Source organism: Mixophyes fleayi, chromosome 4 (genome assembly GCF_038048845.1).
Source record: "Mixophyes fleayi isolate aMixFle1 chromosome 4, aMixFle1.hap1, whole genome shotgun sequence".
Classification (NCBI taxonomy): Eukaryota; Metazoa; Chordata; class Amphibia; order Anura; family Limnodynastidae; genus Mixophyes; species Mixophyes fleayi.
The window spans coordinates 333,106,756-333,133,533 of NC_134405.1; the positions used below are offsets into that span (position 1 = coordinate 333,106,756).

The 26,778-nt window shown below is 42.8% G+C and overlaps 6 protein-coding genes across 6 annotated transcripts; 3 read left to right on the forward strand and 3 right to left on the reverse strand.

Moving 5' to 3' along the window:
- Positions 1–7,038: 7,038 nt before the first annotated feature.
- On the forward strand, positions 7,039–7,350 carry LOC142150875 (histone H4). Its single transcript, XM_075206047.1, has one exon. The coding sequence runs from the start codon at positions 7,039–7,041 to the stop codon at positions 7,348–7,350; it is 312 nt and encodes a 103-aa protein (XP_075062148.1).
- A 696-nt stretch (positions 7,351–8,046) lies between these two features.
- Positions 8,047–10,673, reverse strand: LOC142150876 (histone H3). Its single transcript, XM_075206048.1, has 2 exons — positions 10,567–10,673; positions 8,047–8,470 (listed from the first exon to the last, which is right to left on the reverse strand). Exon 2 carries the CDS (start codon positions 8,455–8,457, stop codon positions 8,047–8,049), a length of 411 nt encoding a protein of 136 aa, XP_075062149.1. The 5' UTR covers positions 8,458–8,470; positions 10,567–10,673.
- LOC142150297 (histone H1-like) lies at positions 9,656–10,656 on the forward strand. The gene has a single exon (XM_075205508.1). It carries the CDS (start codon positions 9,769–9,771, stop codon positions 10,453–10,455), a length of 687 nt encoding a protein of 228 aa, XP_075061609.1. The 5' UTR covers positions 9,656–9,768; the 3' UTR covers positions 10,456–10,656.
- Positions 10,674–11,422: 749 nt separating the features above from the next.
- LOC142150299 (histone H2A type 1-like) lies at positions 11,423–11,846 on the reverse strand. Its single transcript, XM_075205509.1, has one exon. It carries the CDS (start codon positions 11,829–11,831, stop codon positions 11,439–11,441), a length of 393 nt encoding a protein of 130 aa, XP_075061610.1. The 5' UTR covers positions 11,832–11,846; the 3' UTR covers positions 11,423–11,438.
- A 2,178-nt stretch (positions 11,847–14,024) lies between these two features.
- LOC142150877 (histone H4) lies at positions 14,025–14,336 on the forward strand. Its single transcript, XM_075206049.1, has one exon. It carries the CDS (start codon positions 14,025–14,027, stop codon positions 14,334–14,336), a length of 312 nt encoding a protein of 103 aa, XP_075062150.1.
- A 1,280-nt stretch (positions 14,337–15,616) lies between these two features.
- On the reverse strand, positions 15,617–16,054 carry LOC142150300 (histone H2B 1.1-like). The gene has a single exon (XM_075205510.1). The coding sequence runs from the start codon at positions 16,048–16,050 to the stop codon at positions 15,670–15,672; it is 381 nt and encodes a 126-aa protein (XP_075061611.1). The 5' UTR covers positions 16,051–16,054; the 3' UTR covers positions 15,617–15,669.
- Positions 16,055–26,778: the final 10,724 nt, after the last annotated feature.

Here is a 26,778-nt window from a genome sequence, read left to right on the forward strand (position 1 = left end):
AAATATTAGTACTGTAAAATGTAAATATGTTCACTGTTCTTGCAGGCCAGAAATATTAGTACTGCAATATACACCTATGTTCACTGTTCTTGCAGGCCAGAAATATTGGTACTGCAATATTTACCTACGGTCACTGTTCCTGCAGTCCAGAAATATTAGTACTTAAATATTTACCTACGTTCACTGTTCTTGCAGTCCAGAAATATTAGTACTGCAATATTTACCTATGTTCACTGTTCTTGCAGTCCAGAAACATTAGTACTGCAATATATACCTATGTTCACTGTTCTTGCAGGCCAAAAATATTGGGACTGCAATATTTACCTACGGTGACTGTTCCTGCAGTCCAGAAATATTAGTACTGCAATATTTACCTATGCTCACTGTTCTTGCCGTCCAGAAATATTAGTACTGCAATATTTACCTATGTTCACTGTTCTTGCAGTCCAGAAATAATAGTACTGCAAAATTAAAATACTTTCACTGTTCTTGCAGTGCAGAAATATTAGTACTGCAATATTTACTCACGTTCACTGTTCTTGCAGTCCAGAAATATTAGTACTGCAATATTTTCCTACGTTCACTGTTCTTGCAGTCCAGAAATATTATGCAAAATTGAAATACGCTCACTGTTCTTGCAGGCCAGAAATATTGGTACCAGAAATTAAACTATAATGGAGTACACAAATTTGGAGGATAAAGTAGGGAAAGATCAAGACCCACTTCCTCTTAATGCTGAAGCTGCTGCCATTAGTCATGACATAGACAATGAAATGCCATCAACGTTGTCTGCCAAGGCCGATTACCAATCTCCTAGTAGAGGGCATGTAAAATCCAAAAACCCAAAGTTCACTAAAATTAGCAAAAAAAGGAAATTAAAAACATCTGAGGAGAAACGTAAACTTGCCAATATGCCATTTACGACACAGAGTGGCAAGGAACGGCTTAGGCCCTGGCCCGTGTTAAGGATAAATGATTTAGCTTCACCCAAGGATCTAAGCCCTCCTCCTCCCCCCCCTCCAAAAAAAAATTAAGAGAGTTAAGCTGTCATCAACAGCACAGCAAACAACTTTGCCTTTTAAACAGATGACATCACAAATCCCCAAGGCGAGTCCAAGGGTGTTAGTGGTTGTGAAGCCTGACCTTCCCATCACTGTACGGGAAGAGGTGGCTCCTACCACCATTTGCAGCACGCCCTCTGCATATGCTGGAAGGATCACCCACAGTGTAGATCCAGGTTTGGATAATGAAGGTGTCAATGTTGTACACCGGGATAAGGATATTGATGTAGCTGGCGCTGAGGAGGAACTTAACGAGGAGGATGCTGAATTGGTTATCTTAAATGAGCCACCAGGGGGGGGGGGGGGGGGGGGGGTTGGAACAGTTGTTGTACATGGGAAGAAAAAGCCCATTGTCATGCCTGGCCAGAAGACCAAGAAATCCACCTCTTCGGTCTGGAATTATTTATATCCCAATCCGGACAAGAAATGTATGGCCATAGGTAAAGCTCAATTAAGCAGGGGTAAGGATCTTGGCCACCTAGGGACACCCTCCCTCATATGTCACCTGAATAACCTTCATAATTCAGTGTTTAGTTCAGGAACTGTGGCTAGGACCGTCAGCAGTCTAGGGACACCTAAATCCCTTGGTCCTGATGTATGCACAACAGCAAAACCCTCCTCGTCAATTTCCAACACAATCTCGATCAGCTGCATTGGATGCTGTCACAAATGAAAAAATGGTGGAGGATTACTTTGCTGACACCATCCAAGTAGACATGTCACACAGTCCATATTCTTACTGGCAGGAAAAAAAAGGCAGTTTGGAAGCCCCTGTACAAACTGGCTGTATTTTACCTTAGTTGTCCCCCCTCCAGTGTGTACTCGGAAAGAGTTTTTAGCGCAGCGGGGAACCTGGTCAGTGAGCGGCGAAGGAGGTTGCTTCCTCAGAACGTTAAAAAAAATGATGTTCATAAAAATGAATTATCAATTCCTCAATCAAGTACAGCACTGCCCTCCAGATAGTACAGAGGGACCTGTGGTTGTGGAGTCCAGCGGGGACAAATTGATAATGTGTGAGGAGGAGGAAGTACACACTGTAGGGGGAGAGGAATCAGAGGTTGAGGATGAGGACGACATCTTGCCTCAGTAGAGCCTGTTTAGTTTGTACAGGGAGAGATGAATAGCTTTTTTGGTGTTGGGGCCCAAACAAACCAATCATTTCAGCCACAGTTGTTTGGTAGGCCCTGTCGCTGAAATGATTGGTTTGTTAAAGTGTGCATGTCCTATTTCAACAACATAAGGGTGGGTGGGAGGGCCCAAGGACAATTCCATCTTGCACCTCTTTTTTTTGGCATTATGTGCTCTTTGGAGCCTAGTTTTTCAAACTGCCATCCAGTCTGCCACTGCAGTGCCACTACTAGATGGGCCACGTGTTTGTGCCGCCCACTTGTGCCGCTTAGCTTAGACATCCAGCTATCTCGGTGCAACCTTTTGGCCTTAAAACAATATTGAGAGGTGTGAGGTGTTTAGAATAGACTGGAAATCAGTGGAAATTATTGTTATTGAATCTTATAGAGGTTAATAATAGCGTAGGAGTGAAAAACAACAAAAAAAAAACAAAAAAAAAAACCAGTTTTTATTCTTAAAAAAAAAATAAAAATTCAGAGCCGAAAACCCTAAATCAGAACCAAAACCTTGAGTCGGGTGTTTTGGCAAAACAAATCAGAACCCAAAACCTAAAGCTAATCAGAACTCAAAACACTAAAAGTGGCCGGTGCACACCCTTATTATTAAATGTGAATTGTATTCATTTTACTTAATTTCAAATGTAGGGCTGGTTGCAGGGAGGGAGGCCTAATTATTAAAGGGGGTGCTATGCATTTATTAATGGAACTGTTTGGGGACTCCTAAACTTTATGTACCCGTTCCCCCCCCCCCCCCCCATATAGGGCCCCGACATCCCAGAATCCACACAAGCAGCAACTGATCTAAAGACACCAGCAGCCGCAGGTGGTGGAATGTGACAAGATCAGGTAGGAGAGAGCACGACCATCTGCCAACTGTCCTGAAGATGATGGGGCAGCGCAGAATTTGGGTGACTGTCTCGCTTAGTCAGAATTTGGTCTGTCTGCAAGGACAGTGGGGAGGTAAGTCCTGCTTCACACTGTACTGCTCGTGATATCAGAGATGCGTGCACCTATCAGTAGTGCACACAGTATTGCCTGTTTATTTGTCTAAAATGAAGACCATATCAGACAATAGGGGACACCCCTGTCTTAAGTGCCCCAGGCCCACCAGAACCTTAATCCAGCTCTGACCACAGGGATATCCGCAAACAGGCACCACATGGGGGTGTATTAATTATCTTTGATTCCTCACGGTCTTGCCATACTCAGGTTCACCTATCCATAGGCACCGATCGGCAAAACACCCTGCCAGAAACCAGCACAAAACACACAAGAACAAACAAGCAGCAAAGACAGAGACCACTCACCTGGAGCGTCATGTCTCTTTGATGGCCGTGTACTCTGCTTCTCAGCAGCTGTGAGGGCAAAACACAGAAACACAAATAGTACAATTGGGGTAACAGTGCATATACCCCTCTTACTTACATGCAGACAGCTTGGTGTAAACATGGTGGTGACAGTGGATTCTATGCTAGTGGGCACGTATCTCTAAACGGATCTTACGAGCGAGGGGAACAGTCCCTGGTGGTTAGTGGTGATACAGACGTAGGCATAGTGCCAAATTATTATATGGCTACAGGCTCTAAGCCTGACTCACGTGCCCAACCTAGGCTCTAAACCTAATAAATGCAGGACAGGCTCCAAGCCTGAATCCACCCCGGCCCCCAGGGTCATGGCCTGGCCAATTGTACCCCAAATATTAATGTCTTGAAATACACCTAAAAAGCCCCCGGGCCTTGTACATGACTATCTACTCCACGGTCCTAGTGCCTATAGATGTGCCCACATTATGTAAATCATAGTTACCTGCTCCGCGCAGGAATCAGATGTTCTCCAACCGTTTCCACTTCTTCCAGTCCTTCCAGCCAATGGTGCCTCTTCTCCTGTTCGGTGCTGAAATTGATTGAAGTGACTCTGTCCTCTTCAGGCTGCGCTGGACTCAGCAAAATTCAAATGGTCGACTAAGAGCCGGGACTGGCTGGTCATTGATTGGCTGACCGCTATCATGTTCAGATTCGCTGTTGTCAATCCCGGTGAGAGCGTACGGGAGCCCAGACTTACCTGCCCTTGATCAGAGGTCTAGTAAGCAGAATCCTCTTCTTTTTTAACCTCCTTGTTGGCTCCAGTGCTGTCTTCCTCAGGATACCCTTCTACACTGAGACTTACAGTACCGCAACAGTTTAATTTGTGTATCTCTTCCCTCAGTTTTGAATTTCAGTAAAGGAGAGTTTGGTGGTCTGGGTATGATGGTGTATTCTTCAGCCTCATCAATGGTCCATCCAAATGCAGCCCGAATTAAACTTTTATTTATTTCAGTGATAAAAATTGTAAATACAATATTTAGATTTAGCAGTGAATTAATGGGAAGAAAAAAACTAGAAGAGTATTTCTATACCTCTTAAACATGAAATTAGTATAAATAATGTGATACTAAAACCCTTCCTCTCCTGTTTTGTGTCGTCTCTGAAACTATATTACTTTGCTTTTAAATGGAAAAAAAAGTGTTGTTTAATTTTATAATGGTGCTTTAATGCTTATAAAGTTCTTGTGAAACTTGAAACAAACACGTTATAAAGTAGAAACACCATTCATGAGAGAAATTACTTCTCAGCTAGTTTAGTATTACAACATCGCCACCTGCTGTCCAATAAGCTACTTGTGGCTGAGATGTCCGCTTTATTATAGAGCCCGCTTTCCCGGCAACCCTTGTCAATGCCGAGCTGCATTCTGGGAGATGTAGTTTGGATAGAAGGCGGAAGGAATTGGAAGCAGGTAATGTAATAAAGTGTTATTGTGTGCGCACAAGGAAGGGCCATGGTCACCTCACATTGGGGCACATTTATCAATCATCGGCAAAAATGAACAATAGTTATCAATCCTTATCGCATGGATAAGGATTGAACTATTTCTCAGATTTATTAAAAACGGATCACAGAAGCAGCAGTTGCGATAAACTGCTGTTCCTGTGATAAAAAAAAATCACACTTACCCCGCCTCTTCCGAATGCGGTGTCCACGGATCTCCTCCAGGTGTTCTTCATTTTTCTTTACTCTGGAACTGCGCATGTGCAGTTCGAAAAACTGCACATGCGCAAAAAAAAACATCCCCGATCTGTCTCTGCAACTATAGTTGCAGAGACAGCGGTGAATGACAGCGAGGGATCATGTGATCCCTCCACACATGCGCTGTCCAGCTCTGCTCTTCGGACCAGAGCTGACAGCACTGAAATCTGACAGCACTGAAATCTGACATTTATGATAATAAGCGCCAGCTCCAGCTGGCGTACATTATCAAGACAAGTTTCCCCCCCAAAAATAGTTTTTTTCGGAACATGTTAGATTACGGCAAAGAGAAGTCACCATACTATTCGGTGACTGCTCCCAAAAACGTAGAGGAGTGCAAAGCAGCATATATCCACGATATCTGCTACGATGCACCCTTTATAAATATGCGGAGGACACAGAGGGACCTTAATTTCACGGTAAGAGCACTATTGTGCTTTCTTAAATATGCCCCATTGGCTTTGGAAGTGCTGGGACGTCCCCAGCCTGCTCCCCTAAAAACATCCCTTAGGTGCTGCACACACCGGCCACTAGTACTTGTGACATTGAAGGGGCATCACTCAGTGGGACATATCTCCCAACTGTCACCGAATCAGGACAAAAGTCCTTAAATGTGGGACGGCAGGACTGTCCCTCCAGAATCAATTGCTTCCATGGTGTTGGTGGTTATCACGTTGAACAACCCGGCCAGTGTGGTAAACAGCCCGGCTGACATGTTGATCTCATCTGGAGGGACAGATCGCTGCTCGGTATGTTCTTAGTATGTTGATCACTCCCATGTGAAACAGGCTTGTAAAACATGACAGGTCCTCTTTAAATTACACCCTTCATGTATGCAGTGAGGCAGCCATGTTGTTTCCTGAACTAATATTCATGAGAATACAAGATATCAAGTGACCAGTAGGTAGTGACCACTGAGGCCTGAAGTACAGAGATTCCTCTTGTTCCTAATTAATTGATGTTGCACTGAAGGCTGCATTGTTCATGTATATTGGTTTACCCCCAACATGTCTGTATCCACTGTGTGCAGGTGGAGACCACTGTAAGATGCAGTTTGACTTGTGATCAAAAACTTGTTTATGTATCTTGAGAGATCTCAAGCTATAAAATTAATTAAAAATAATATATAGTAATATGTGTTTGTTACTTTGCAGCCTGTGTTACAGAATGAATGGACAGTGCTGAGTCAAGGTACCTTCAATATGGGCATGAGAGGCTGCAAGCAGACTAAATATACATCTCAACTATGCCCAGCACCCTGCTCTTGGTGTTGAAAAATAATTAAGAGAAGGAATTTGATAAAGCCAGAGAAGTACACAGATGCCAGCGAACATATTTTGCTCAGCTTACTTTGTAGAGGATTAGTCTTTGGGTTTTTACTACAAATACTACATTGTGAACTATCATAATGATTATCTTGTAGCTTAAACCACTAGAATGTTTTACATTTACATAATATGCAGTCAAACAACCAAAAACCGCGCACACAGCCATGTACAATCGATCAACTAAAGGAGACATTAAATTGCTTTACTTCGTAAGCTATACACTGCAAACAATAGGAGCGACTGAGCGGGAATTTTAAATTCGCAAACGGTTGAGCGCTCAGCGAATCAGTGATAAGGGGGGAACCGAAGCCCGCGTCACACAACGTACAAAGAACCGCTGCCTACTGGACACGCCCCCTTCCTCTTATGTCCCCTATCAGGTCCGACCCAGCTGCATAAAAGAAGCTTGTTGCGCAGCTAAACTGTATCAGTTGGAACATTTTTGACTGAAAGTTACATCATGTCTGGACGCGGTAAAGGAGGCAAGGGGCTCGGGAAAGGCGGTGCTAAGAGGCACAGGAAGGTTCTCCGTGATAACATCCAGGGCATCACTAAACCAGCTATCCGTCGTTTAGCTCGTAGGGGAGGTGTGAAGCGCATCTCTGGGCTCATCTACGAGGAAACCCGCGGTGTCTTGAAGGTCTTCCTGGAGAATGTGATCCGTGATGCCGTCACTTACACAGAGCACGCAAAGAGAAAGACTGTCACAGCCATGGATGTCGTGTATGCCCTGAAACGTCAGGGTCGCACTCTGTACGGATTCGGAGGCTAATTTCTTTGTCTATCCCATTACAAACCACAAAGGCCCTTCTAAGGGCCGCCCACTATGTCTGTAAAGAGCTGTACGACTAATGTCCAGGACCGTGAGAGGTTTAGCTCCCTAATATCACGTTACACACACACCTATGATTACTTGTTTCTGCACAATACTGTGATTATCGACGCCATCGTTCAGTCTGTAATTTATATTAGCTATAATGGGGCCACATCGATTTCATCCCGTGTATAAATTGAGCGGTCTAATCTGTTTACAGCATGCGTCTACTAATTTATACCCCCACATGCTGCTTGCCATATTTGGGTGGATGTGCAAGTGAATCACTACCCCGGAACCCGCTTGCTCTTTGGAGCCACCCACCTTTTCCCGAGATATTGTGTAAAAGGCTGTTGGCTTTGGGAGGGGAATGTTGACGGATTCCCGTGAATTGCACAGTATTACCAGAGGGAACAAAGGAAACGAGTCAGACGTGGACAACAACGGCCCAGTGTTAATTATCTAATCGCGCTGATCATATAGAATATGTGTAATTAGAATCCACATCGGCAAACAAAATGCAGAGATTTTACACATAGATAATAACTTCTGATTAAAATGTTACTACACAGAATAATGCTGCAGCTCGTTTAGAGAAAGATTTGGTGGCTCTGAAAAGAGCCTTTGTGCTGTGTGTAAGTCAGTGCCGAGTCCTTATGCCCTCTCCCCTCGGATCCTGCGGGCCAGCTGGATGTCTTTGGGCATGATGGTTACCCTCTTAGCGTGGATGGCGCACAGGTTGGTGTCCTCGAAGAGCCCCACCAGATAAGCCTCGCTGGCCTCTTGCAGAGCCATGACAGCCGAGCTCTGGAAGCGCAGGTCGGTCTTGAAGTCCTGGGCGATCTCCCGCACCAAGCGCTGGAAGGGCAGCTTGCGGATCAACAGCTCAGTGGACTTCTGGTAGCGGCGGATCTCCCTCAGAGCGACGGTGCCTGGCCGGTAACGGTGAGGTTTCTTCACACCACCGGTAGCTGGGGCGCTCTTCCGGGCGGCTTTAGTTGCCAGCTGCTTGCGGGGAGCTTTCCCACCGGTGGACTTACGAGCGGTCTGCTTGGTCCTGGCCATAGTTCTACTGATTCTATAAAGAATATAAGATGCAGATTCTTAACAATCCTATTTATACAGTGTGCTGCAATGCAATTGGATGAGTTAAGAACGCCCTTCAAATTGATTGGCTTAAAAACTGCGTCTTAACTTTCAAAATGCCCGCCTAAATTCTTTGCTTATTACTTGACTCGTAATTTTTAATATTATATATTATTATAACTTAAGAAGGCCTGGCAAGCTCTCGAATTAAATGATGTGTAATAATAAAAAATTAAGTGTTTCCAGTCACGGTAATTACAATGTATGTAAAAAAGCTATCCACATTGACCACACGGGGGTGCCATTGCATCACATTCAGAGAAGACGAGAGGGATAATAACTAGGGATAGTAAAAGGATTCGAACCACGTCAGGGAATATAATCACTTTTGTAGATCTATATTTATGCCTTGTTGATAATGACAAACACGGGTTTTAAATTATCGATCTGAAATCACTGTGCAATTATTTGTATTTGTGATCCAATGTTTTCCTGCTCTTCTTGGAGTCTCCACGGCCGAGGCCTCTGCTGGAGGCTTTGATTGTTTCAGACATTTTTCCCGCACAAAACCAAACCACTGGTGACCTGGGGTCACTATATATCCGAATACGTAGGTGGCTATAATAGCCCTGGACAATGCCTTTTCATTACATCAGGTGGTTTGCTTAGCAAAAATTCGATTAATGTTCCCTTCCTCCCAATGCCAACTGAAGGGGATGAAGGGAAGCTGGACAAGTTACCAGCAGTTCCCGCAGACCGCAAGGGGTTGTTGAGATGACCTGAACACAACAAGCTGTGTTTGTCTGTGAACATCTGCAGTCGTTTCTACCTGTGGCAGCTGACTATCTCAAGCTCTAGGCTGCTGGTAATCATCTATTGAGTTATCTGGTAGGACCCTGCCATTAATGTATGGATAAGAGAGATGAGGCCCGTTGTAGATGGTAAAGAGGTCGGATATGTTTTTAGTACCTTTGATAAGCTTACTCAGCAGCAAATGTCAGCACATGATTTACAGCTGACAAGCTGGAGAACGAGCAGACACTATCATATGTCCTATAAAGGTCTCATTACTTCCCTCAAAAGAAACACAAAAGAGATCGCAGACATCCTGGAACTGCAGAGAAGGAATAGTGGGCGTGGCTTCGCTATCCACCAATAAACACAGCGGCTGGTTCTTTATCTCAGCCAATGGCCGCATATCCCTGAGCTGTATATAAATTCTTGGTTGAACAAGTCCTACAACTAAACGTGTCAGTTTGAGCATAGAGTCATAGTCATTTGTATTGGAGGATGTCTGAGCCAGTCCCAGCCGCAGCGCCTGCTCCTCCAGCAGAGGCCCCCGCCAAGAGTAAGCGGCCCAAGAAAGCAGCTTCAGCAGGATCCATGAAGAGCAGCAAAGCGTCCGGTCCCAGCGTGTCTGAGCAGATTGTAAAGGTGGCAGCTGCATCCAAGGAGCGTAATGGGATTTCCCTGGCCGCTGTGAAGAAAGCTCTGGCTGCCGGAGGATACGATGTGGAGAAGAACAACAGCCGCCTGAAGTTGGCGATCAAGAGCTTGGTGACCAAAGAAACCCTCATCCAGGTGAAAGGCAGCGGTGCCTCCGGCTCCTTTAAGCTGAACAAGAAACAGTTGGACAGCAAGGACAAGGCGGTGAAGAAGGCAGCAGTGGCCAAAGCCAAGAAAGTATCCAAGTCCCCCAAGAAGGCTCCGAGCGCATCCAAGAGCCCTAAAAAGGCGAAAAAACCGGCAGTTGCCAAGAAGGCTGCAAAAAGCCCAAAGAAGCCAAAAGTCGCTGTGAAATCCAAGAAGGTGGCCAAGAGCCCGACCAAGAAGGCAGCGAAGCCTAAAGTGACCAAGAGCCCGGCCAAGAAGGCGGCTAAGCCTAAAGTGGCCAAGAAGGCAGCGAAGCCTAAAGTGACCAAGAGCCCGGCTAAGAAAGCAGCGAAGCCCAAGAAGACAGCTCCTAAGAAGAAGTAAAACTGCAGATCCGCACTCCGGTGCCCCGTTACACAAAGGCTCTTTTGAGAGCCACCCACTCGGTCTTGACTGAGCTATAATGTACCCCCCCATCCATCCTCTATCTTTTACCCTGTGGTGGTGACTGCTTCTGGCTCAACAAAGCAGATGTGAACCCCTTATGGTCCCCGGTAACAAATACCTCCAGACATCTGACTAGTTTACACACACATTGATAGTTACATACACATAACGTCAGTGCACCGTGACAATGGTTATTTTCTATAAGCAATTATGTCGCTCTTCTACACCCCGTGTGTAGCTTCATAAACCGTTTACTGCCCCTGAACAAAATGAGCAAAGGACGGAAACTCCTTATGTTTATATTACGGTATTATTTTCTTACTAGGTCATACGCTATACAACTGCTACCTATTGGACGGTTATGTCAGATTATTTAAATCCAGTGATTATCATCAAGTATTTGTTATCGACACCATAGGAAGCTTGTATTGGTCTCCGATTCACTGTGCTGACAAGTGTCATACACCGTAGTAACGTATCTCTTATATACTATTACTGTGTGTAAATCAATACTACCACCGTGTGATCAGTAGTGACGTCTGCCGTTTATCAGATACATTGTAATTTTTAAGATTGTTTACAATAAATGGTTTTCTAGTCTTTCAACTTTAATTCGGGAGCCTGTCAGGTCTTACGTAGGTAAAATTCTAATAGTAATATTATCGCTTCAGATTTAAGTGGTAAGCAAAATATAAAGCAGGCGTTCTGAAGGACGCAAGGAATATTAAATGAAAGTTTGAAGGACTGAACAGCAGAATCTGAGGAGAAAAGGCTGTTTCTCGTCTAGCTCAATAGTAAAACTGTCAGTCAGCTTCCGACTATCCAGATAAAGCAATAAGTAATGTATAAAGCTCTCGCAAGAAAATGTGGGTGGCCCTGAAAAGAGCCTTTGTGTTGTGGGGGTGTCAGTGGGGAGTAAATCACTTGCTCTTAGCTGCCTTGTGGCTCTCGGTCTTCTTGGGCAGCAGCACGGCCTGGATGTTGGGCAGGACGCCTCCCTGGGCGATCGTCACCCCACCGAGCAGCTTGTTTAGCTCTTCATCGTTGCGCACAGCCAGCTGCAGGTGGCGGGGGATGATGCGGGTCTTCTTGTTATCACGGGCGGCATTTCCTGCCAACTCCAGAATCTCAGCCGTTAGGTACTCGAGCACGGCGGCCAGATAGACAGGAGCTCCGGCTCCCACACGCTCGGCATAATTACCCTTTCTCAAAAGACGGTGAACACGTCCAACTGGAAACTGAAGCCCAGCCCGAGATGAGCGAGTCTTGGCCTTAGCCCGGGTCTTTCCGCCTTGTTTGCCTCTACCAGACATTTTCAGTTGCGTATTTCGTAATAAACTACTGTGATTAAACTCCTCCCTCATCCTTTTATTTATACCTTTCAGTGACAAACTCCTGCATCTCTGATTGGTCTGTTTTCGGACTAGCCAATGCAGCTGATGTTCAGGTATCCACCAATCCGTATAAGATAGAGGTGGGTATGATATTGAAACACATCACATGACATGACTAGCCAATAGCATATAGAGCTGGATATAAGTCTTATTTACATGGGCTGCCTATAAATAGGGCGATTGTGGGAGGTGCAAGTAATAGTCGCTGACCAGTATTTGTTTTAAGAATGCCTGATCCAGCAAAGTCTGCTCCTGCGGCCAAAAAGGGCTCCAAGAAAGCCGTGACCAAGACCCAGAAGAAAGATGGGAAGAAGCGTAGAAAGACCAGGAAGGAGAGTTATGCTATCTACGTGTACAAGGTGCTGAAGCAGGTCCACCCTGATACCGGCATCTCCTCCAAGGCCATGGGTATCATGAACTCCTTTGTTAATGACATTTTTGAGCGCATCGCAGGAGAAGCCTCCCGCCTGGCTCACTACAACAAGCGCTCCACCATCACCTCCCGGGAGATCCAGACCGCTGTGCGTCTACTGCTGCCCGGTGAGCTGGCCAAGCACGCCGTGTCTGAGGGCACTAAGGCCGTCACCAAGTACACCAGCGCCAAGTAATCTGCAAATTCCTCCTTTCCGAGTTGCCACAAAGGCTCTTTTAAGAGCCACCCAAATCTTCTTAATCGAGGCTATGACACTTGTTGGATCCCGCTGCTCTTTGTGTTCCTTGCAAACACAAGCCCACGTGCAGCTCTTACTGTCCGGGTACCCGTCTATAAACATAACGTGTTCGCTTTCAGCAAACATGAATGAAATGCCTTTTAGATCTCGTATGTCAGTAAATCATTCTGTCCTTACCTTCTGTTACCAAACTGCACCTGGCTGCTCTCTAACTGCCCCGTGCTCCCTGCTGCATCTAGGCGGCTAGAAGGAACTCTGACCCGACTAGTGTCAGCTGCCTGACCGGTATTTAGCGCCTCTAGAGCAGGCTGTGCTGTCCGGGCTTCTCATTAGAAATCTGTTGACCACTGGCTATAGTTCTTCTGCAGACCAGGTACCGGTGCCAACACAACATATTTAATTCTGTCGGCTCTCATAAAGCATACAATATACATTAGTAACAATACATTGTGGCACATACACTGGCGAAACTAAGGGAGGAATAACCTTTATTAAAACACAGTGGTGGTCACCTCCCAGTCATCTGCGGACTAAATGGGCAATCCCGGATAGCCAGCAAGCACAGAAAGGTCTCAACCTGGACACATTTAAGAATTCTAAATGCGTGAAATTAGACATTACAAACAAGGTACTTTCAATATGGGGTACAGGGATTGCTGCACAGTCAGTACTGCCCAGCATCCTGCTCTCGCCACATGAGAGCGTTACTTCACCAGAGCTTGCGGTGTTTTGAAAATAACCATTGAAGTCCAGTTGTGTTTTTTTTATATCTTTATATCATTACAGATGTTGCTGTCATTTGACATACACTAGGCTGGTTCTACGCTTTAAAAAGTCAATTTCAGGCAGAAATCCTCATTCTAATGCATTATTCAAATAAGTCATATTATATTTAGTGTTTTTATTTGTGGCTGCAGTTAAAAATGTACAGAGCCTGTCACTAGTAAATTCAAAGGTATTTAAAGGAATACAAGATTAGATCCAACTGAAACACGACAGATAACTACACTGCTACCACCTTATATTACAAATATATTATTACTTTCATCATCAATATATGTTAACAACCGACCAGTGTTATAGATTGCAGATTAAAACTCTAAAATGTGTAATTTCTACATAATAAAATGCCGTCACACAACTTGAAAAAAACAGACAGATAACCATTCAGCTAAAATGAGAAACTAAATTAAATAAGATCATAAGCTAAACACTACAATGACTATAAGCGACGCGGCGGGAATTTTAAAATCTTTAACGGCTGCTCGTTCAGCCAATCGGCAAGGGGAACGAAAGCCACATGTAGCAATAATTATCAAATGACACGCCCATTTCTTCCTCTATACTTTGTGTCCTTTCAGGTCCGACTTAACTGTATTAAAGAAGTTTGCTGTACAACCAATTCACATCAGTTGATTAGGCAACGCCAGCAGTGCAAATCATGTCTGGACGCGGTAAAGGAGGCAAGGGGCTCGGGAAAGGCGGTGCTAAGAGGCACAGGAAGGTGCTCCGTGATAACATCCAGGGCATCACTAAACCAGCTATCCGTCGTTTAGCTCGTAGGGGAGGTGTGAAGCGCATCTCTGGGCTCATCTACGAGGAGACCCGCGGTGTCCTGAAGGTCTTCCTGGAGAATGTGATCCGTGATGCCGTCACTTACACAGAGCACGCAAAGAGAAAGACTGTCACAGCCATGGATGTCGTGTATGCCCTGAAACGTCAGGGTCGCACTCTGTACGGGTTTGGAGGTTAATTTCTCTGTATCCCATTACACACAAAGGCTCTTTTAAGAGCCACCCACTCAGTCTTCAAAGAGCTGTAAGTTTACTATTATGCCCATGATTACTGGAGGAATAGGTCTGTAGCATTTTAAGATACTACAGCATATCACCCCACGGCTTTGTTACACGTAGATCCAATACATGAGTGAATAGTGACACCATCACTCGCAGCCTGTTCTGAGTGCGGGAGTTACACCGCAGACATCCGTCTCAACCATTGTATAAAGAAGGCGAAGACCACTAATCTATGCTTTTACAACGTGTAGTCAAATGAGCGTAAATCCCAGCTGTGGAACGGGTTTACATGTTGGGGGACGAGTACAGGGAAACGTAACCAGGAGACTTTCAAAAAATACAAAGCAACATAATAAACGGGGTAATAATACAAAGGGTGTCATAGCATCGATTGAGAAAGACATTATATTCTTCCTGCCCCATACCAGCCAAAATGAAAAAATATTGATTACCACCTCGTATCCAGAAGCAGTGGTTCTTTCAGGGTGGGTTTCCCACAGGAATTGAGAAATACGTATCCTGGGGAAATTATAAAGACTCTACAGGGAAAATCTTGTGGCAAGACCCTAGCGTACCATCCCCCTATCCACGAACTAATTGGTAATGTGAGTGTTGCAATGGTGCGTTAAACATTTTCTCTGCACATATGTCAGCACGGAGGGAGGAGACTGGGAGAAGACCCTGCAACAGCTCCTCTTTACATTTAACGAGGTATCTCAGGAGTCCACCAAGTTTTCTCTATTCAAGAGTCTATATGGGCGGCGAGTGATGCATCCATTAGATACGAGAAAGCTGGGAAAGCCCCTTTTTCAATCGCTTAGGTCTCCACTATGTACGGTTTCGGAGGCCAATTTCTTTGCCATGTTGAAAAACAAAAAGGCTCTTTTGAGAGCCACCCACTCAATCTTCAAAGAGTTGTAGTATGTCCATGTCCTAAAGCACAAACATACCCCCATATACCACTTATTTCATCTAGATTCTACGCATGGCAGTTTTAGAACATCTATTACTCAAGACCTGTTATTCACGTTATTAAAAGACCTTGGGCTGCACAGCGTTACAAATATCGGCCCTTACATGATCTGAAGGGAAATGCTAGGCAGTGATTAAAGCGTAAGGAACAATATGTGGGGTATTGCAAGAACGAGTAGCTTGAAATGTGATGGTTTCGCGGAGATACAAAACACCACAAAGAACATGCGGGATCTAGCAAATGTCATAGCCTCGATTGAGAAGATTTGGGTGGCTCTTAAAAGAGCCTTTGTGTTATCTTAGAACAGAGATTGCAGATTACTTGGCGCTGGTGTACTTGGTGACGGCCTTGGTGCCCTCAGACACGGCGTGCTTTGCCAGCTCACCGGGCAGCAGTAGACGCACAGCGGTCTGGATCTCCCGGGAGGTGATGGTGGAGCGCTTGTTGTAGTGAGCCAGGCGGGAGGCTTCGCCTGCGATGCGCTCAAAAATGTCATTAACAAAGGAGTTCATGATACCCATGGCCTTGGAGGAGATGCCGGTATCAGGGTGGACCTGCTTCAGCACCTTGTACACGTAGATAGCATAACTCTCCTTCCTGGTCTTTCTACGCTTCTTCCCATCTTTCTTCTGGGTCTTGGTCACGGCTTTCTTGGAGCCCTTTTTGGCCGCAGGTGCAGACTTGGCTGGTTCAGGCATTGCAATAACAAGATCTCGACAGAGTGTAAAGAAACTATTACTAGCACCGCCCACAATCGCTGTATTTATAGGCAGTCTATGTAAATTAACCTTATCTTCAGCTCTAGGCGCTATTGGTTAGTTCTGTCACGGGATCTTTAGAAAAGCTATACCCCTTCTCCCTGTGCTGATTGGTGAGTGCCCGAACATTTTTGTCACTGGCCAGTCTGAAAACGGACCAATCACAGATGCAGTCGTTTGTTTTTCGAACATCTAAATAAAGGAATGAAGGCGGAGTTTGCTACTCGTGTGTATTGAATTAACCTGAGCATAACATGTCTGGTAGAGGCAAACAAGGCGGTAAGACCCGGGCTAAGGCCAAGACTCGCTCATCTCGGGCCGGTCTTCAGTTTCCTGTTGGCCGTGTTCACCGTCTTTTGAGGAAGGGGAACTATGCTCATCGTGTGGGAGCCGGAGCTCCTGTCTATCTGGCCGCCGTGCTCGAGTACCTGACGGCTGAGATTCTGGAGTTGGCTGGAAATGCCGCCCGTGATAACAAGAAGACCCGTATCATCCCCCGCCACCTGCAGCTGGCTGTGCGCAACGATGAAGAGCTAAACAAGCTGCTCGGTGGGGTGACGATCGCCCAGGGAGGCGTCCTGCCCAACATCCAGGCCGTGCTGCTGCCCAAGAAGACCGAGAGCCACAAGGCAGCTAAGAGCAAGTGATTTACTCCCCACTGACACCCCCACAACACAAAGGCTCTTTTCAGAGCCACCCACGTTTTCTTACTAGAGCTCTATACACATTACTATTCGTTTTATCTGGGTAATCAAAGGTTCCCTGGTAGTTCTACTTTTGAGCCAGATACGGTTTCCCACAATTTTCCCACAATTTAGCTGTCCCGTTTCATACACATTTTCAGCTCTAAATTATGCACGTAGCCTTTATTCTCATTGGAACTGCTCCATGGATCCTTTCAACCACATATATCAGCGGCTTCGTGTAGTAGAAAGCAGTGAGATGGGGTCTCACTTGCTGTAGAGAGAGGATTAGGTGGCTCCGAGAAGAGCCTTTGTGCTGTGTATAAAGGAGTGACGAGAAGCTGCTCTTTCCCCTTAGATTTCGAGGGCCAGCCATTCAAAATTGATTGATTTAAACACATTTCATTGGCTCTTTCAAATGCGTGTAATTTTTGCTTACTAGATAAATCTGAATTAATCCGATTACAGGCAGGCTCTCGAATTAAAATTGGTTACAGTATAAAGTATTATACATGCTACCAGACCTAAAAATGACGATGTATCTGAAAAGGAAAAACACAGGCAGCTATCAATACTGACCACACGGTGATGCTATTGTTCCACATAACTTTTATAGATGAGAGAGATGCTAGATTGACACTTGAAAGTACAGGGAATCGGAGAACAACAGGCAATACAAGCTTCCTATAGCTTGATGACTCATACTTATTTATAATGATAATCACTAGATTTTAATAATAAATCTTACATGACTGCAATTTCTGACCTTCAGATAAAGTATTGCAACAACATCTGCACTCGCACAATCATATATTGTAGCAAAGCACTTTGTATCGGTAGATTTTGTTTTATAAACTTCCTAAAACTCACCAACAATAATTTAACAATGTCGTGCAAATTTGGAAGTGTGTTCACACTCACCACCGTCCTTCGAAAATGTGCTGATAGTTCCACCAACTGTGATGCCTTTTGTGTTTGTGCATATTTAAACATATGATGTTGTGTAAAAGTACAACATAAGCACACTTAGATACAATGATCACTTCATAGAGAATCAGTAATAAACGTTCTATATGTGCTCTATTTGTTCCACTATCCAAGTGTATATAACATGAACTGTAAACCCATGTACAAATATATAATCTCAATAAGGTCTCTTACTGGTGTGCTAGGTGTCCTCACACACACACACACACACACACACACACACACACACACACACACACATATAGTCAAAGTCGTATAATTGGATGAACGAAAGTATTGGTTTAATATTGGTTTGCCGTGCAATTGCGAAGAGTACGCCACGTAACACGTGGCGTGATGCGATCGCACTGTAACATACGCACGCACACACTCGCATTACAACATTTAGTTATTTATACCAAATTTCAGCCCTTTTTGATTTTTTTTCCCCACACACACTAAGAATTTAGTAGGTCAGTGTATAACTCTGCCCAGCAGGTGGCGCCGCAACTTTTTTTTTTTTTTTTTTTTTTTATACACAGACGCCACTAAGCATTTATATATATATATATATATATATATATATATATATATATATATATATATATATATATATTATATGTACACTTCAGTGATACTCAAGGTTCAGGTTGTGGGAAAGGTGGCATGTCTGGTATCATACTGAAACCCTATTCATCAGCAGCTGTCCGGTGCAGTCGGCGAAGAGATCACACATTGCATACTTTAGTTATTGATATTAGGGAATACACCTTTGTATGATGCTGGCTATGAAAGGAGCAGACCCCCCTGGATAGACGACCCCCACCTTTGGATTCATTAGATTGAATCAGCCTATGATCTGTTTACCCTGGACCCACACAACGTCTGGACCTATAGAAACAATCTACGTCATCTCTATTGTTCAAGTGTAACACTGTACTGTATATAATCATAGCTGCACACCCTTTGGCTCTCAGTCAACTCTGACACAGTATTCTAACAGATATACTGTCCACCAGGTCCCGTGGGTGCGCAGCGAGCGCATGCGATAGCATTGGTATGTACTTATCTTTTGGTATTGGCTGTGCTGTACTGTACTTTATCATAATATAATCATGTATTGAATTGTTGACTATTTACATCTGCTAAAATAAACCACCTTGTGCTTTGGAAACACATACAATTGATTGGCCAATGCTTATTTTAAAACAATAGAATTACTTTAATAATTGGGGGCTCGTGAGTTTAGGAGTTACGTTATCGGCAGGTATGCAACGCTTACGGTATTCGGTTCCTCAACAAAGGGTGGATTGACAGACGCGTCACATAACAGGAAAGAACGCAATGTGTTTAAGACCTGTGGTTCACTTTGTATTGCGAAACCGAATGTCTGTTATTGCATAGACTGAAGGAACGCTAATTTGAATCTAGGGACAAGAAAGAAAAATGTTTATTTTTATTGTCATTTTGCGTTTTAAAGGGTACTGCATTGCCTAGTGTATGTGTGCTTCCTGTTTAGCGTGTATGAACTTCCGGTATTGTTGCCACGTGTGTAAACAGTCATGATCATAGTCTGTTAGCTATGCATAGTGTAATCACTTGGTAAAATCTCTGAAAAGATAGTGCCATTGTTTGGGAAATTTATTTTCTGTACAGAAAACAAAGGTTATGTGTGTGTATGTGAATGAATACATAAAGGCAAAAATATACTGGTAACTATAGGCAACTATAGGTTTTTACACGCAGGGCCGCCGAGAGGGGGGGGGGGAGCGGGTACAGTTTACCCGGGCCCGGCCATGCCAGGGGGCCCGGGCCGGGCCCTCGCTGCTAATAAAATTTATTTATTTTCTTATTTTATTTTTCTCTCTTGCGGTATTTTTTTTTTAACTTTTTTTTTTTTTTTCGCGGGGGGGGGGGGGGGGGTCTTGGGTTTCTTGGGAGCTGTAAGAAAAAATAAATAATAATAAAAAAAAATAGTCACGTGATCGCGCGGCGCCGTGTCCCTCCTCTCCTCCATTCACACTGACTGCCGGGCGTGACGTCATCAAGTCACGCCTGTCAGTCAGTGAGGAGCGCCACAGCCAGCATGAAGAAAGAAGACAGAAGAGCAGAAAAGAAAAGAAAGAAGTTGACAAAAGGTAAGTAAAGAAACGGAGAGGCTAGGGGAGGAAAACAGGGAGGGACAGTACTATAAAGAAAGGGGACAGAGAAACAGAGGAGGAAAAAAAGGAGAGAGCCACAGAGTAATAAAAAAAAAAGTGGGAGAGAGGAACAGAGGAGGAAAAAAAGGAGAGAGCCACAGGGGAATAAAAAAAAAGTGGGAGAGAGGAACAGAGGAGGAAAAAAAGGAGAGAGCCACAGGGGAATAAAAAAAAAATTGGGGAGAGAGGAACAGAGGAGGGAAAAAAAGTGGGAGAGAGGAACAGAGGAGGACAAAAAAGGAGAGAGCCACAGAGGAATAAAAAAAAATTGGGGAGAGAGGAACAGAGGAGGGAAAAAAAGTGGGAGAGAGGAACAGAGGAGGAAAAAAAAGTGGGAGAGAGGAACAGAGGAGGAAAAAAAGTGGGAGAGAGGAACAGAGGAATAAAAAAAGTGGGAGAGAGGCACAAAGTAAAAAAGAAGGGGGAAAAGCAGCATGGAGGTCGCAGTGTGAGCATAAGGGGGTACAGTGTAGTTGTGATGAAGGGGCACAGTAATGTGTGTGATGGCACAGGGGGCTTGTTGCAATGTAGTGTGTGTGAGGTAGGTGGCGGCTAATTAATGGGCGCTATTTTGTTTGTAGGGTGATGGTGAGGCAATTTAATAGTAGGGACTATTAATTTAAGATGGGGTGGTTTGGGGGCTATTGAATCTTGGGGTGAGTTTAGGGAGAATGAGGTCTATTTATTAAATGTGACTATGAATTATTTAATGGCAGTGATGGTTGCGGGAAATAGGTATTGCTGGGGCTGTTTGCAGGAAGTGAAATAGGTTTATTTATTAAATGTGAATACTATTATTTTAATGTTGGGGCTGGAGGAAGGCCTAATTATTAATCGTGAGTGCTATTGATTTAAGGCCGGGGCTGGCTGTAATTTTCTAAATGTAGCCATTTTTTTTTCAAAATAGGTCCTTCAACATTCCTGGATCCGGACAAGCCACAACTAAAGAAACCAGCAGCCACAGGTGGAGAAAGTGAGAAGAACAGGTAGGAGAGAGCAGCACAGTGTGTGAAATGTTGTGATTCTAGTAGGGACAATACCAATTTTTGGTGAATGTTGTGCCCAATGTAAGGTGTAGGCCAAGACTGAACTGTTTGTGTACACACTGCATTGTTTGTATACTACACTGTGGTGGTAGATGTCCTGAAAGTCAGGAGTGCTTGAACATATGTGACGCTCCGGCGAATTGAGAGCCTAGTGGTTTTTATGTTAGCCACGCCCCAATGGCACGTTTGCCACGCCCCCAAATGCATGACCACACCTCCCAAAATTTTTGCACCGCCAATCACAATGTTCACAGATAACTAGTATCTCTGAGCAGTGCGGTTTGACCGCATGGCAGGGCCTTGATTAAGTATTGGGAGGGCAGTGTGGAACTATTTAAAATTGATAGCGCTTTTGTTCAGGTGTGTCTGACGGGGCATGGTAAAAAAGGTGACCTGACAACAAAGGTTCTGTTCTAGGGCTGAGCAGGATATAAAGAAACCTTTGTGTGAGTGGTGTTCTGTTCTAACAAAAAGCAGGTGATAAAGACACACCACAGAGCATGCATAGCATACTCAAAACGAAAATAGCAGGTTTTCGCGGCATTCCCAAATATTAATCGCAAAGCTTACAGATAGTTAGTATCCGTAAGCGGTGCGGTCGGACCGCATGGTTGATTTAGTGCAGCCGTGATTGCGACTTGGGAGATGTGGGAGGAAATACGCTGCAACCACTGATATTCTTGATTGATATCGGTTGCTAACAGTGGTAAAGTACTCAAACTAGGAAGGGCATTGATATCTTTAAGGGGACATGCCTGTTGATAACGTCCACGAATAAAAAAAAATCTCTAGTAAGCTCTGTTTGAAAGGAGAACAGGTAAAAGTATTTTTTGTGTAGCGTTGAGAAATAGGTTGTTTTCATAATGGATGCGAAGCAAACGCTAGAGATAGTTCATGTTGTGCTGCCTAATGAATGGCCGGTTGGTTCTGCAAAGTATGTTATCTATAATAAATACGGTGCGTATGCAACGGCATACTGCGACAAATGGGTCAAGATGACCCGGGAGTGTGTGAAACCTTTCCCAAACATAGGTAGTCTTGACTCAGAGGTGTTAAATAATGTTAGAGATAAAGTGTGGTTGATTAAATCAACAAAAACGAGAATTGAACATGATGACTGTTTAAATTTGTGGCAACAAGAAGGGTACACGTGACACGGGAGCGCGTGGTCAGCGGAAGTAAGCGTACCGGAAACAAGTATTACGGAAGTGTGCGTTGCAAAGCGTGGCAAACTGAGCGCAAACACGCCCCCGACAAATTCGGTCGGGGCGGATAGTACCAAAAATGTGAAAACTGTAACTAGTAACTTGTATAATGTCTTAAGTAATGTTTTAAAGGAAGAAAATGTACCCACAGTCATTTCAGCCATTGCCCATGCCAGTAACATACACGGACAAGGAAAAGGAATGGTTCCACCAGCAGGGGCAGTAGCTGAAATTGGTGAGAATAATGTAAAGGTTATCAAAGGGGGAGACATTCATTGTACTGCAACAGCGATTCCAGCAACTAGTTCAGAACATAGTGATTTGGTAGGCTTATATCCTGTCCGCACAACAGCAGTTCCCAATGGGAAAGCGGACAGAGATGGTGTAGTTCCCAGGAAACAGGTAGCCATGTATTTTCCATGGACTAAGACGGAACTATTTACAATTATGTCTGATTTCCCTGATCCTAGAAAAGATTTGGCCAAGTGTCAGAAATTTATTAGACATTTAGGTAATGCACATGAGCCTACTAATAAAGATTGGCGAGTGTTGTTTAGAGCTTGTCTTCCTCTCGATACTGATGTACAAAAGTTCATTAAGGGTTGTAGGTTGGAGAAGGATAAACCCTTAACTGAGGATGACAATCAGGATAATATTGGACGTATAATCACAGAGTTGGCCATATATTTTCCAGTGACTATGGAATGGGGCAAAATATATGCCATCAAACAAAAAGGTAATGAGAATACAACTGATTATTTTTCAAGGGCTCTAGCGGCCATGATTAAGTACACAGGAATATTGGATATAAGGGTGAATCCACTTTACAGAAAGGTAGCTGTTGCAGTACTAATGGACGGCCTCCGGGAGGATCTAAGGACCTGGATAAAAACCTCTTTTCCTAATTGGAGAGGTCTCACGGTAAATGATATTAGAGAGCATGCTATAGAACATGATAATATATGTAAAAAGGAAAAAGCACAGAGTGATAGGTTAATGATGTTGCGTATCCAGGCGTTAGAAAAACTACATCCACAACCTCAGAATTATAAAAACCACTATAAAGGGACGCAAGAAACAGAAATCTTTGAAGTGTTTTAACTGTCTTAAGAAGGGACATTTGAGGAAAGATTGTAAAGAAAATATTAGAGCCAAGGCTAGGAAATTAGGACCAGGCAAGGCAAGTAATAATCTGTGGTAAGTAGTAATGTGTACTTTTAGAAGAAATAAACTGATTTTAAAAGGTAATTGTTGTTATTTTTGCTTGTTTTGTTTTATGTTGTCAAATGTTTGCTCTCCTAATCGCTAGCCGATGGTAAAGAATGAAAATTTTTGTTCTGTTTGCTGTTTTAAGATAACTATCTTGTTTTTCTTCTCACAGATAAGGGTATACAGAAGATATATAGACTTAGGGCTAGATTTACTAACAGGCATGTTTGTAAACCCGCCGACTTTCGGCGGGTTTGGCGGCAGTTTAGCCATCACTGGATTTACTAAGGCTAAACCCGCCGTCCAAACGGCCAGAAATGATGTTTCCAAACCCGCCTCTGTATAAAGCGCCATGACGGTTTCAACAATGTTCAACATTTAAAATACGTCCACTGTTCTTGCAGGCCAGAAATATTAGTACTGCAATATTTACCTACGTTCACTGTTCTTGCAGTCCAGAAATATTATGCAAAATTTAAATACGTTCACTGTTCTTGCAGGCCAGAAATATTAGTACTGCAATATATACCTACGTTTACTGTTTTTGCAGTCCAGAAATATTAGTACTTATTCACCTACGTTCACTGTTCTTGCAGGCCAGAAATATTAGTACTGCAATATTTATTTACGTTCACTGTTCTTGCAGTCCAGAAATAATAGTACTGCAAAATTAAAATACATTCACTGTTTTTGCAGTCCAGAAATATTAGTACTGCAATATTTACCTATGTTCACTGTTCTTGCAGTCATGAAATATTATGCAAAATAAAATATGTTCACTGTTCTTGCAGTCCAGAAATATTAGTACTGCAAAATTAAAATACTTTCACTGTTCTTACAGTCCAGAAATATTAGTACTACAATATTTACATATGTTCACTTTTCTTGCAGTCCAGAAATATTAGTACTGCAATAATTACATACGTTACCTGTTCTTGCAGTCCAGAAATATTAGTACTGTAAAATGTAAATATGTTCACTGTTTTTGAAGGCCAGAAATATTAGTACTGCAATATTTACCTACGGTGACTGTTCTTGCAGTCCAGAAATATTAGTACTGCAATATTTACCTACGGTCACTGTTGTTGCAGTCCAGAAATATTAGTACTGCAATATATACCTATGTTCACTGCTCTTGCAGGCCAGAAATATTGGTACTGCAATATTTACCTACGGTGACTGTTCCTGCAGTCCAGAAATATTAGTACTGCAATATTTACCTACGGTCACTGTCCCTGCAGTCAAGAAATATTAGTACTGCAATATTTACCTATGCTCGCTGTTCTTGCCGTCCAGAAATATTAGTACTGCAATAATTACCTACGTTCACTTGTCTTGCAGTCCAGAAATATTAGTACTGCAAAATTAAAATACGTTCACTGTTCTTACAGTCCAGAAATATTAGTACTGCAATATTTACCTATGTTCACTGTTCTTGCAGTCCAGAAATATTAGTACTGCAATAATTACCTATGTTAACTGTTCTTGCAGTCCAGAAATATTAGTACTGTAAAATGTAAATATGTTCACTGTTCTTGCAGGCCAGAAATATTAGTACTGCAATATACACCTATGTTCACTGTTCTTGCAGTCCAGAAATATTAGTACTGAAATATTAACCTACGGTCACTGTTCTTGCAGTCCAGAAATATTAGTACTGCAATATACATCTATGTTCACTGTTCTTGCAGTCCAGAGATATTAGTACTGAAATATTTATTTACGTTCACTGTTCTTGCAGTCCAGAAATAATAGTACTGCAAAATTAAAATACATTCACTGTTTTTGCAGTCCAGAAATATTAGTACTGCAATATTTACCTATGTTCACTGTTCTTGCAGTCATGAAATATTATGCAAAATAAAATATGTTCACTGTTCTTGCAGTCCAGAAATATTATTACTGCAATATTCACCTATGCTCGCTGTTCTTGCAGTCCAGAAATATTAGTACTAAAAAATTTAAATACGTTCACTGTTCTTGCAGGCCAGAAATATTAGTACTGCAATAATTACCTACGTTCACTTGTCTTGCAGTCCAAAAATATTAGTACTGCAAAATTAAAATACGTTCACTGTTCTTACAGTCCAGAAATATTAGTACTGCAATATTTACCTACGTGCACTGTTCTTGCAGTCCAGAAATATTAGTACTGCAATATTTACGTCCGTTCACTGTTTTTGCAGTCCAGAAATATTAATACTGCAATATTTACTTACGTTCACTGTTCTTGCAGGCCAGAAATATTAGTACTGCAATATTTACCTACGTTCACTGTTCTTGCAGTCCAGAAATAATAATACTGCAAAATTAAAATACATTCACTGTTTTTGCAGTCCAGAAATATTAGTGCTGCAATATTTACCTATGTTCACTGTTCTTGCAGTCATGAAATATTATGCAAAATAAAATATGTTCACTGTTCTTGCAGTCCAGAAATATTATTACTGCAATATTCACCTATGCTCGCTGTTCTTGCCGTCCAGAAATATTAGTACTGCAATATTTACCTATGTTAACTGTTCTTGCAGTCCAGAAATATTAGTACTAAAAAATTTAAATACGTTCACTGTTCTTGCAGGCCAGAAATATTAGTACTGCAATAATTACCTACGTTCACTTGTCTTGCAGTCCAGAAATATTAGTACTGCAAAATTAAAATACGTTCACTGTTCTTACAGTCCAGAAATATTAGTACTGCAATATTTACCTATGTTCACTGTTCTTGCAGTCCAGAAATATTAGTACTGCAATAATTACCTATGTTAACTGTTCTTGCAGTCCAGAAATATTAGTACTGTAAAATGTAAATATGTTCACTGTTCTTGCAGGCCAGAAATATTAGTACTGCAATATACACCTATGTTCACTGTTCTTGCAGTCCAGAAATATTAGTAATGAAATATTTACCTACGGTCACTGTTCTTGCAGTCCAGAAATATTAGTACTGCAATATACACCTATGTTCACTGTTCTTGCAGTCCAGAAATATTAGTACTGAAATATTTATTTACGTTTACTGTTCTTGCAGTCCAGAAATAATAGTACTGCAAAATTAAAATACATTCACTATTTTTGCAGTCCAGAAATATTAGTACTACAATATTTACCTATGTTCACTGTTCTTGCAGTCATGAAATATTATGCAAAATAAAATATGTTCACTGTTCTTGCAGTCCAGAAATATTATTACTGCAATATTCACCTATGCTCGCTGTTCTTGCAGTCCAGAAATATTAGTACTAAAAAATTTAAATACGTTCACTGTTCTTGCAGGCCAGAAATATTAGTACTGCAATAATTACCTACGTTCACTTGTCTTGCAGTCCAAAAATATTAGTACTGCAAAATTAAAATA